The 12,951-nt window shown below is 43.0% G+C and overlaps 1 protein-coding gene across 50 annotated transcripts in view; it reads right to left on the bottom strand.

Moving 5' to 3' along the window:
• The window catches only part of MAP2 (microtubule associated protein 2), a 222,541-nt gene that overhangs the window by 27,494 nt on the left and 182,096 nt on the right, over nt 1-12,951 (bottom strand). For 23 of the 50 annotated variants that reach the window (XM_032694080.1, XM_032694109.1, XM_032694079.1 and 20 more), the window contains 4 exons: nt 8,183-11,935; nt 7,726-7,932; nt 7,196-7,330; nt 1,089-1,150 (listed from right to left, as the gene is read on the bottom strand). In XM_032694080.1, the coding sequence (XP_032549971.1) occupies nt 1,089-1,150; nt 7,196-7,330; nt 7,726-7,932; nt 8,183-11,935 (4,157 nt within the window). Of the gene's footprint in view, nt 1-1,088; nt 1,151-7,195; nt 7,331-7,725; nt 7,933-8,182; nt 11,948-12,951 lie in introns of all 50 variants that reach the window. The other 27 variants (XM_032694111.1, XM_032694089.1, XM_032694099.1 and 24 more) reach the window with 8 other exon arrangements.

The following is a 12,951-nucleotide window of genomic DNA, read 5'->3' as shown; positions in this document are numbered from 1 at the left end:
AACATACTGTTGACTCAGCCCAGAAACCTGCCCAGGTATTTCTCACTGTACTTGTAAAGAAACTCTAACAGTTCCCCAGTTATGGGTCTGAAACGGGTCAGATCTGAAAAACCATGGCTCCTCCAAAGCCTCCACTCAGTTATGCTGCTCTCAGCACTAACAGTTTTGTGCAATTCATAAATAGTGTGTAGCACTGCATGTGACAGAGCTTTTTGTTCCCCAAAGAACTGACAATCTGGTTTAACAGATGAAACAAATCAGCCATGGAATATATTAGGAAGTATATTAGGAAATTTAGAGGAATTGTAAGGAACTTCTTAATTGTTAATGATGGCTGACAATGACAAAGTATTGTTGTGTTGCAGATGTGAATTAGCATGTGTCAGTGTCACAGAAAGAATATTTGCATGGGGAGAGAGAATGGAGGTTGGTTTCCTGGGGATTTTGGAATGATGGGACAGAAAGAGCGTAGGGTTAGCCCGGAGTAAGGCAGCACTTGCTGAGGAGCGCCAGACAAAGGGGGCAGAACAGGCTGTAGAGCAGCTGAAGGCAGGGCACCTAACTCAGGCTGGAACACAGGCAGCAGTCAGCAGCCCAGGAAATGGTCACTCTCAAAGCACTGAGTCACTTATAAATTCTACTGGCCACTGACTTCCACACAGGCCTGGCCTCTGCAGAACTCTTGGCTATGGAATGAAGACACACACTGAGTCCTGGAGGAGGGTTTCTGCCTTCACAGCAATCGAGCAAGGCTGCAATGCAAGTCTGGCTCTGCAGAAAGGGCCAAGGTGCACAGCTTATCCCACAGGATGACGTGGCTCAAAATGCTGATCAGGCTCCAGCTCCTGCAGTTTGGAGTCTGTGTGGCCCCCATGGATCTGCAAACTGTCACCAACTACTACCCGGGACTGTGCTTCAGACGTTATTCAGGAAAGGTGGTTTTAATTACCCTTTTCAATGAAGAATGAATATGGCAAACCAATTTTAAATGGAACACACAATTACTTACTGAATTAACACAAAAAAAAAAATGTGAAATAAGGACAAAGGGAGATTATAAAGATGAACAATAAGATGATTTTACTCACTGAGAGTTTTTCCTTTGCTTGTTTAAATACACCAGGAGCCTGGTTTGTTTCACCACCTGCTGCTGAGAAATCCAAAGAAAGACTTGATAGTTAAAAACAATAATAAGAAGCATTTCTATTTAGTACATTTGATAGAACAATTAAATGCCTTGGAACTCGTGTGCAAAGCAAGTTCTTTGTGAATTACTCTCACTGAACTGTATGCAGAAATGTACTTAGTAATTTTCTGTATTCATCTTACTTGAGGTAAAATGGTACGTGTTTCAAACAAATTGAAATTTTGTATTCATATTCCTAAAAGTCTAGAAGCTAAAAAAGTTCAAGAAATAGCTGACAGCTAAAAGAGTCTCTGGTCTGAAGGTTGATTCTCAGACAACTTAGTATTCTGATTTTCAGGATTGTCCTCTAAAAATTAGGCATCTTTAAGTCACCCACAAACTAAAATTTTAAGAGAGGCCTCTAACATATTAGCCAACATTCCTAATGGAAGGAGAGAGATTCACTGCTGAATTATCATCCTACTTGTGTCAACAAGGTCAACTAAGCCCCTAGACTTCAGAAATCCACTTTATATCTGGGACATCAAGTATGTTGATTCAGTATTTCATTTATCTGATACAACATGGTTTGAGATAAGATTTTTCTTTTTGACTTAGGATTCCATCTCAAGTTTTTGAATGGGGCAGCTTTTTGGAAAGCTTCACCCCAGTGCTGCCACTCAGAAAGTGATGTAGCACACAAAAACTAGATGTGAAATTGTCTGATACCTGTGCCAGGATGCCCTTGGTAAACACAGAAGCAAGGACAGCAGGCACAAATGACAACCTTCTGCTATGAACCCAACTGTTTTCCAACCCTAAAACCAACCCTAATGCCTCATACAGGACAGGTCAGGTTAATTTTTTCCTTTTCCAGTGTGGTTCCCAGGTGTAATGAGATCATCCCTGGTTTTCTGTCACACTTCCCATTCTAGTTCTGCCCTGTTAATATATATATATACACTTAAAAAAACGAGGACTAGGAGAGAAAACTTGTGAGGAGGAAAAGAATATATAACTGTGCACTTCAGTTCTTCTGAATTTGTAACAGGGATAAATACAGCACAGCCCTTCCATGTCACACTTTATCACATCTGTTACTGCTGGTTTGGGTCTGTTTTGCATCTCTTCTCTGATTAAATAATCACAAATAGCTTCTTTCCTCCTCCTCCTAGCATTGAACACTAACCAGTCACCACTGTGAATGTGCTGAGCTGCTTGTACTGATGTACCTGAAAGCACCACAACTTCACCATCTGAACACAAGATCTCTACAGGCCCTGTGGCTTAAATACACAACAAACATGTTTTACCTCAGGGAGGTGACCCCAGAATTGAAGATGAGGAACAGAAGTGTGTCACAGTCAGGTCATTGTCCTGGCCTTATCACCAAAGCACTCCTCTGGTGGTAGAGCTGCAGTGGCATTTCACAGCCTCTGACAAAACAACCCAGACTGGGGTTTCCCTCATGGGAGCTACACCAGTCAAGGCAAAGACTTCACAACTCTTTCCTCTGGGCTGGCCATGCAGTTTCTTTTTCAAATGTCAAGGATGAGCCTCTCAAAAAGCAGCTCCTCCCTCGTGGATATGTTGATCTAAGTTACTGGCATTTGCCAGTGCTTACCAGTGACATGGGAATTTTTTTTTCTGATATTGAGGAGCATTACGGGAAAGATGTAATTTGTTGGGCCACTACACAGAAAATAAAAGCAAATATCAACTTTTTTTGGTAGTAACTTATAACTTATTTCTTATATCTTATAATCTTATTTTGGTTGTATCATAACTGGACATGTTTCATTTTAAAGTCACAATAAATGCAACATGGACATTTTAACTGACTGCCACACACTCAAAGCTCTATAGACTACACTGCCAAGTGACTTTTGGGGGGCTGCATTAGCCAGGCATCACTAAAGCTGACAAGACCACTCCAAACAGGAAGCACTGACAGTCAAAACTGGCTTCAAGAAATGGTGCTAGATTTTAGAAAAAAGGAAAATCGGAGAGACACAATGTCCTAGATTCCCGATCTTGGAAAGAGCTGAATGACAGGCTCAAGCTCAATGATACACAGGATAACATATGGGCCACATGCACTCTTAGAGTATCACATAGCTTTGCACTCTTTCTCATGGCTTCCCCTCAAGTCCCATCAGGAAGTACAAAAACGTGAGGTAGAAGAAAATAATGGACACTGTAAATTTTCCAGCAACAATGAGGACGCTGAAATATTCTAAGAGATATTTTTGTTCACTCTGTGGCATGGTTCAAGCTCCTCTGCTTTAGAGCTCAAACCTCATTAGTTTTATGTCCATCATTTTGGTTGCTTTCCACCTCAGGATTTAAAGGTACGGGAAGGTAGTTTTTGTATTGTACTTTTCATTTTGACTAATATATCTGCTTTACTATGTATTGGAGTGAGAGAGAAAAAGCTCTGACTGTTGCCAGGCAGCGCACATTTAAGGCACAGGGCAGATTTCCTTATGCAAGTCTATTTGTATGACTCAGGCCTCTCCAGGATGCTATGGGCCAGAATAATTCAGAGGAGGTAGCAATAAAGTACTTGAGGGCAAAACAGCATGACCACATGGCTGTAGAGGTCTAGATGAAGTTGAGAACACTAAAAAGCCTACATTATTTTCCCCCCATTTCCACAGCTTATTGAACTCCCTGGGGCTTTTGAAAGAATATGTGAATTATGGGTCGTGACTTCTGAGCTATCAAGCTGTGCTTCAGCAAACAGCAAGAGAAAGCAAGAAGGGTTGTTTTTAATCCTTTTGTATGTTCCTCACTGTTGGGTAGTTCTGGTCTAGAGTGAAAGTTAGGAGAGCCCAGAGACTGCAAACTGAGGAGGAGCCATCAGTGCAATTCAGAGGGGCATGGACCAGCCTTTCCTTCCCTCACTCCATTTCTCCTGAGAGGGGCAAGTAAAAGGACCAGAGTCAGTCACAAGAGCAAGGTGTGGTGTCTTAAGGAAGCTGACTGGAAAAGATGCCCTCCTTGATCTGCTGCTTGTCAACGGAGTGGATCTTGTGAGCGGAGCAGAGATTGGTGGCCATCCTGGCCACAGCAACCACGAAGCCATTAAGTTCAAAATCTTTGCTAACAGGAGGAAAAGTTCCAGCAAAATCTCAACTCTGGACATGAGGAGAGCAGACTTCAGGCTGCCCAGAGAATTAGTATGATCCCCTGGGATTCATCCCAGAATCCTCAAAGAGCTGCTGATATCATTGCACAACCTCTCTCCATGTTTTTTGACTGGTCTTGGGAATCTGGAGAGGTCCCACCCAGAAGCTGGTGAATATTGTCCTGATTTCGAAGAAGGGCAAGAAAAAGAAAAATCTGTCATAAATTAAAATGTGGGAATTCACAGGTAAAAATGCAGAGTTTCAGTGACTCAGAGTTGAGGACTTGAGCCCTGTAGTGGGATCAGAGGGAGGAAGAGGATGTAGAGGAGGATGAGGAGGGGTGTACAGCTCAGATGTGATATGTTTTTTTCTCAGACCTTGCTACAAACAGTGAAAAAAATTCTTGATGGACCCCAGAAACGACAAGCCTGTCAGTCTGACTTCAGTGCCTGGTAAAGTTAAGGAGAAGATCATTCTGGGAAGTATGGAAAAAACACCTCCAAGACAACACTGTCATTAGTCACAGCCAGCAAGGCTTCATGAGAGGAAAGTCCTGCTTATCAAACCTGATTTCCTTCTCTGACAAGGTAACCCACCTAGCTGATCACAGGAAGCCAGTTGATGTAATCTTTTGAGGTTTCAGTAAAGCTTTCAATAGTGACTCTCATAGGATCCTTATGCACAAAATGTCCAGCCAGAGCTGGATAAACACATCATGTGGTGGGTGAGCAGTTGGCTCACAGGTCGAGCACAGAGGGTAATAGTGACTGGGGTGACATCAGACTGGCCACCTGTCACTATGGGGTTCTGCAGGGCTCCACCTTGGGCCCTGTGCTCTTCAACATCTCACAAATGACTTGGACGCAGGACTGCAAGGGAGCAAGTTTGCAGATGACACAAAACTGGCAGGAGCTGCTGACTCCCTCGAAGGCAGGGAGGCCCTGCAGGGAGACCTTGACAAATTAGAGGGCTGGGCAATCATCGACCATGGGAAGTTCAACAAGGGGAAGGGCCGGATTCTGCATCTGGATGGGGCAACCTCTGATGTATGGACAGACTGGGGAATGAGATGCTGGAAAGCAGTGCCAAGGAAAGGGACCTGGGGGTCCTGGTCAATGGCCAGTTGGCCCTGAGTCAGCAGTGCCCTGGCAGTCAGGAGGGCCAACCATGTCCTGGGGGGCATCAGGCAAAGCATTGCCAGCCGATCGAGGGAGGGGATTGTCCTGCTCTGCTCTGACCTGGGGCGGCCTCACCTGGAATATTGTGGCACTTTTGGGCACTGAAAGCCATTAGAGAGTGTCCAAAGGAGGGCAACGAAGATGGTGAAGGGCCTTGAGGGGAAGCCGTGTGAGGAGTGGCTGAGGTTACTTGGTCTGTTCAGCCTGGAGAAGAGGAGACTGAGGGGAAACCTCATTGCAGTTACAACTTCCTTGTGAGGGGAAGAGGAGGGGCAGGCACTGATCTCTGGTCTCTGGTGACCAGTGACAAGACCTGAGGGAATGGCCTGAAGTTGTGTCAGGGGAGGTTTAGGTTGGATATTGGAAAGAGGTGCTTCCCGCAGAGGGTGGTTGGGCACTGACCAGGCTCCCCAGGGCAGTGGTCACAGCACCAAGTCTGACAGAGTTCAAGAAGCATTTGGATGACACTCTCAGGCACATGGTGTGACTCTTGGGGATGGTCCTGTGCAGGGCTAAGAGCTGGACTTGATTATCCTCGTGGGTCCCTTCCAACTCAACATAATGGAAGACAACCAGTAGACAATACAACCTTCACACAGCTGAGACATGGCATTAAACCTACTCTTGCATAACTTATCTGCGTATCTTCTTAAGAAATATCTGCATATCTTATAACTTGCATATCTTCTTATTGTATTTTCCCTAGTCAGACCTCCCTGCTGAGTCTGGTCTACATTTAGAACAGGAGTGACTCAATGGTGTAAAACTACATGGGAATGACTTCCTAGGGACACTTTTGGTATTGCTCTGTTTAACCACATGATGTGTAATAAATCCTCCCATTAATTTCTAAGCCATGAGAAGAGACCTATGCAGTTCTGCACTGTTCTTCTCTTAATAGCCCTGGTTTCACTCAAACACGCACTGCAGCATGTGTTTGTGTTATGTCACAGAAAACCTGGCCTCTTTTAGCTGGGCATTTTTTTTAAGATCACCAATTAAGTCAAGATATTCATCCTTCCACCCTGAACTCACAGGAACAATGAATAATATGAAGAAAATGCTGAAAGAGTTCTTTTGGTCCTCCAAATAATGATACACCTATCAAGTTGTAACAGGAATCATTTGTTTCTTCCTTTCATCTTCCTCTACCAAATATTAAGATTTTTGCTTGGAATGCATTTCGTAGTGTGAGCCCAGATTTCTTCTCTCTCAGCTCCATGCTGCATGTGGCTGGATTCCCCTGTGGATTTTGACTGTACAGCATAAACATCAGATTGGGAATTGTCAATGCAGATAACACCAATCAGCAAAAATATAAGTCTGAAACACTTCTTATTATGCATGAGAGTAAAAAAGCAAAATAATGGAAATGCATACCATGGTTTAAGCTGTCAACATTTTCCCACCAGAAAAAAAAAGTCAGTTAAAAAAAAAAAAAGAAAAGAATGATGAGTAGAGATTCCTAGAACACCACACTCTAAGCACGATGCCAAGTTACAACAACAGCACTTGGAGGTCCAAGCAACGACAAGCATACATGATCATGGCCTCCATCAAATAAACAAACAAATACCAGAAAAGAAAGAAGAAAAGAAAAAATGGTACAAAACACTAAAAAAAAAAAAGTACTATTTGTGAAGATTGATATTCTTGGAGGAAAAAAAAAATAATAGAGAAGCTGCTATAGCCATGAGATTTACAAAAGAAAATGTCTATGTTTGCCAGCCACATTGCATAACTGAACAGAATGCAGTCACCTGTCTGCTTCCGTTTAACACAGGAGAGATGAGTTGGTCTAGTATATTTGATAGCAGGTTTTAAAATGATTTTCCTGGAGGGAGAGTGGGCCTGAACTTCAGTTTTTTTAGCAAGTTCAGCTTTCTTATACACTGCTATGGACAAAAAGAACACAAAAACACAGAATCAGGAAAAAACCCCAGCAAACAGTTTCATATGACACATCAAGTGGCAGGCCCACTGCTCCACAGCTCCAACCCAACGCGACGCTTTTACTGGCGGCAACGTCGAAGAGGGGAAGCGCCAGTGCATTAACTCAGATGCGTTACCCGGTGGCCAGTGGGGATGTCTATAATGAAACAGGGCCAGTGGAGCAGTGAGCCTTGCACATGGCTTCTCATATATTTGTACAATGTCTCATTAAAAAAACACCACCATTAATACTGTTACTGTGCACATCACCTACAAGAGATTAACTGTATAGTACTGTAAAACAGTAAGAAAATAAAACAAATAAAAAAAATACTGTAATAGGGAGTGGTATATGAACCTTTTTTCCTTCTCACTTCATCTCTGGAGAGTGTGCTAGGCTCCTTTTTAGCTATTTTCCTTTCAGGAGTAGAAATCCTGCCTCTCCCAGTTTTAAAAGGTTTCTCTTTTTTATGCTTATCGAGAGATGATCTTCGCAATTCTCTCTCTGCCTTCTCCTCTTTAGGAACAGTCTCTAACTGTTCAGTCATGATGCTCCTATCATCATCTGTAGGATCAGAGCAAATTGTAACAACAAACAAAAGATTAGTAACAAATGTTAACAATACTGTGGTGGAGCAGGGGAAAAAACAGTTGAAGACAGAGCAGACAATAAATAAAAAAAAAGGCAGACTATTTTTACCATTTTTCTGAAACATGCTGAGATTACTATTATAACTGTAATAATTTTGCTTTTCAATCACTATGATTTGGAAGCAAAAATATTCAACAGACAAAACAGAAAGGATAATGCACACCTTGAGTGTCTGCCCAGAGACTGTCTGTGTCCATGACGGAGTCATCAATTGTTGTTTCATCTTTGTAATCATCACAAATCTCTGTCTTGTAGTCGGTGAGCAGGATTTCTTCTCTCTGGGGTGAAGCAGGAGCCTCTGGGGAGCCCTCCTTGGGTTCAATTTCCACTTCTTCAACCTCCAGCTCCTCTTCAGCCTGGGAGTCTCCTGTTTCGATGTCTTCTTGCTGAGTAGCAGCAAAGCGCACACTGTGAGAAGCAGATTCACCCTCATCAACTGTTGTCTGCACCACTGTGATAAAGTCATCCTCCACTGTCACCACTGATTCAATAATGCCTTTCAGTTCAGGCACTGCTTCTGGGCTACCCTTGGCTAGCACTTCTTCAGCAGCAGGCTCCCCAAAGCCTGGGGGCATTTCTGATACAAGATGCTGTTTATCCTCTTCTTTTTCTTCTTGCTCTACTTCCACCTCTTCTTCCTCATGTTCTTCCCCCTTTGTGGCCCCAGCTTCCACTTCACATGGCAACAGCTTTTGGGTTTCCATAGGTTTCACAGCTGTATCAGGAATCTTTTCAGCTCCTTCTGCAGGCTGTGGTATGCTCTCCATCTGGATCTCAGCAGGCTCTTCCCGGAGATGCTCAGCTTTGGAAAGGAGTTGCTCCACAGAAGTTTCCTTTGCTGATAACTCTGCAGGTAACTCTTCCTCAGACATGGGATGTTTTGGAGGTTCTGCTTTGACATCCTCTGGTTTCACAGATTCTCCATTCAAACCTTCTTGGGCTTGGTCATGCTCTCCACTAGATTCATAAGACTCCTCTTTATCAACTGCCTCTTGATGTACCAGATCGGGCTTAGGAACTTTTTCCTTAATTTCTGTTTCTGACAGTTTGGTGCCATCCTTCAGGTAACTAGGCTCAGTCTTGGAAAGCACATCTGCATCCTTTGCTTCTCTGGAGAACATGGTCTCATCTTTCTGCTGAGCGTCTTTGGGTTCAGCCTCTGCTCTTTTAACAGAGGAAACAACCTCACCAATCTTAGCATCTAACTGATTCTGATTTTCTTGGTCAGCTCTCCTTGCAGCTACTTCCATATCGTGTTTTATAGCATTGTAATCTGGTTTAACCAAAGCTTCTGTCTCAGCTATTTCAGGAACAACACTAAGAGTCTTCTCTTTCTCTATCAATAAAGAAACAGAATCCTTTTCTACTGCTATCTCTGAAGCAGGTATTCTGTCAAACATGGTACCACCAGGTAAATGAACTTTACCAGCCACACTTTCTTCTTTCCTTTCTGACACTGCCTCAGCTCTTGTCTTCTCTGGCTCTGCTCCTTTAATGGGACAGACCTCTTTAGAGTCAACTTGATATTTACTTCTTTCTAGCACAGTATCTAGCTTCTCTTTTTTCTCCTGCTCCAAGTCCCTCACCAGAATGGACTCACCATGCTGACCTAAGTCCTTTTCCCTAAGGAACTCTTCTTTTGATTTTTCAGCGGCTGCCAGCTTCACTTCTACTAAAGACAAGTCGGGAGCCAAGCCGCGTCTCAGTTTTTCATCTGTGCCTTCGTAGAAGGGACAGGTTTCACTCGTTAAATTCTCACTGTCCTGAACTGGAGAAGGGAGTGGGACTGTGTACTTATTGAAAACACAGTAGCCCAAGTCTTCCAGCTGACTTTCAGCTTTAAGAATTACGTGGTTTTCATTTGTCACAGGTGGCAGGGCTGTGCTGCTGTCTTCCACAACAGCGTCAGAAGGAACTGGCTTCTTCTGCGCCACCTCAGCATCTGCACTCACAGAGGCTAATCTAGATCTTGTCCCTGCCAAGTCTAACATTTCAGGTAGGTCAGGAGCCAGGACAGCCCCATTTTTGTAATAATCTTTGGCCTGGAAAGATGATTCGACTGAGGTTTCAGGCTGGACTTTTTCTTCTGGTGTTGCATTTTCTTCTGCGACATGCTCATCTTCCTCTCTACTATCAATGGGGAAGCAGGGGGCCTTCTCCAGTGCTGGTGTGATCACTGGCAAGTAGTCATCACCTTCATCCATACTTCCACTAGTGTTAGTTAGAATATCTGAAGCCAGGGGAGAAAGATCATGTGCACGACCAAAGCTAAATCCTAGAGCTATTGAATCCAGGCAAGACATGGGCAAGTTAATAGACATACTTCTCTGTTCAATTGCAGATCTCCCCCCAAGTCCCAAACTCCTGCTCAGAGTCAGATCATCTTTATTTTTACTGTGAAGTTCTCTCTTATCCCCATAGACTTTGGGGTCAATAGTGAACATTCTTTCTGTTGGGGAGCTAGGTTCTTCGGATGTGTCTGGTGTATAGCTCTGAGCCAGGGTACTGTACCCCATTTCGTGAGCACGCACAGCCTGCTGCTGATTTAATTCTGTCTGTAATTCTTCCTCCTCCTCCTCCTCCTCTTCATCTTCTGGTATTAGATGACCTCTCTGATAAGGCTCATATATACTCTCTTTAGTGTCACTTAGCTCATAGTAATCACTGCCTTGTTTCAGACCATCTGCTTTGAAGGCTTCCTCTTTCAGAGCAGAGGTTTCAAAATACTTCGACATTCCTGAACGATCTTCCTCCTCTTTCATTTGATGAGGAGCTGAAACACCTGTCTTATCCTCCTTGGCATCTTTTTTAACATCTTTTTCTTCAAGACTAGAAGTCTTTTCAGTGGTTAAACCTGGTGCCTCAGGGGCTTTCTCTATTACTCCGGATAACTGAGTGGTATCAGGGTGCTCTACTGTTTTCTCAAGAGTCCATTCATGGCTTAACTTGGCTGGGAGTAGCTGTGTGCTTGGTTCTGCCTCCTTTTTCATGTCTATCGTTGCTGGGAGCACACTTCGGTCCTTTTCTTTTTCTGTTTTGAGAGTATCAGGTGACTTTTTAGTCTCACCATCCTTCTGAAAGTCTGCTTTGTCTAGAGAAATTGTTTTAACTTCAGGTTTTGTGGTTAATTTACCATCATCTAATATTCGAGCCTCCCCTTTATCATAGAAGTCATACCTTTCTTCCTCATCACTCTCATCCTTGGTCATGTCCTTTTCCTCCCCCCATGGAGGGATTTTTGGGGTGCTTGGCGTTTTCAGGCCATCTACAGTTAGTGCTGAGACTTCTTGCAGAGCTAATGTCCTGTCTCCGTGGATCTGTTCGTCTTTACTGAGGTCTTTGGCAAACAGTTGGTTACTGGGTTCCTGTTTTGTTTTGAAAGCATCTTTGAGCGAAAGCTCCTGGGGGACAGCAGGAGATGGGCCTGAAGGAAGTTCACTTTTAGCTGCTTCTGCCTTGTGTTCTGGCAGCAATAGAGAACTTTCACCACAGCTGATGGCAACACCTTGGACATCTTTAAGGTCGTCTGGAAATTTGACAGACATAACTTGGTTGGTTGATGAGGGCACACCTGCAGTCCTTTCTTCTGCCCTGCTCCCTTTAGGCAGTTGAGATGACAAGTCCTTTTGTTCTTGAGGAGCAGGAGGTTTGGCAGCAGGTTCTGCAAAACTGGCTTCCCCTTTCTTCTGTGAATCAGTATCCAAGACCTTTTCTGATGGAGGTGAAGGCATTTTGTCTTTGCTCTCTGGTTCCTTTTTATCTACAGCCTCTGTTTTTGCTGGCTGTGGAACTAAGGCATCGTATTTAGGTTGCTCAACAGTCTTACTGTCTTTCCCAGATTCATGTTGCTTTGTGTCCAATGGTCCTGTTGCGAAAGGGCGTGCGCCCTCCTGGACATGGAATTCCATCTTCGTGGCTGCAAGTAAATCTGAAGTAGTTTGTTTGGGTTTTATAACAATATTATTTAAAGCACTTACAGGCAGGCAAGTCATGTGGCTTACAACACCTTGGTATGAATGATGGAATGGAGAGGAAGAAAGATGCAGACATGCAGCAAGGCCATCCACCTAGAAATCTGCTTTAGAGTGTTAAATCCTAGTTTTCTTTCAATATATGAGGTTTTATAGTGAAAATGTGAGTTTTACACATATAAATGTGACCACTGAAATGAGATGATTTCATGGGAATTCTTCGTCTTCATGATTTGTATAGAACAGCAAAGCCACAAATAATCCTCACGTCATTGGTAGCTTTGCTGGGCTCTGTACCTTTATGTTAGTTTTGCACTAGTAAAGTCTGCAACTTTAATTGAATCAATAGTATATTTGTGTGCTGCTGATATTTAAAACATACTTATTTATACATTTCTGCATCTTTTTGGCATTTTTCTTCTACATGCGGCCTAAACTAAAGAGATAATGCAAGCAAAAAGTTTTGCAAGTGCCAGAAGAGGCTGGTTTTTTAATTGTACCACCTTTTAACATTCACTTTGGCAAATGACAAAAATCTCGCTTCTGTCATGAGACCACCATGTGTAAATCAGCAACAGATCTATTAATAGACCTAGATGTTGAAGGTCTGGTCTTCAAAATGGCCAGTCAACTACAGCTGTAACTGAAGTTAAAGAATATTTGATTAACCCTAATTAAGCTAATTTGAAACTAAAAATACTACTCTTATACTCTGTCACTATATTTTCAGAAAGTAATACCCAGTAAATTTTTTTTTAATACACACTCTGTTAATCATTAATAGATTTATCTTTTTTTAATATCCTATGGAAAATGGTGATTCCTATCACACTGAAATCTTCCTATCATTGAAAATATGAAGAGAGAGACTGCAGAATGTGGCAGATCTTTCTGCAGTAATCTGTAAAAAAAAATTCGACGAGTTTTTTTTCTAAAGCTTGTTACAACTAGCATTGGGCCG

This window comes from Chiroxiphia lanceolata, chromosome 7 (assembly GCF_009829145.1).
Source record: "Chiroxiphia lanceolata isolate bChiLan1 chromosome 7, bChiLan1.pri, whole genome shotgun sequence".
Taxonomy (NCBI): Eukaryota; Metazoa; Chordata; class Aves; order Passeriformes; family Pipridae; genus Chiroxiphia; species Chiroxiphia lanceolata.
The sequence above is the reverse complement of the archived record's forward strand: the minus strand, read 5'-3'. Positions and strand labels throughout refer to the sequence as shown.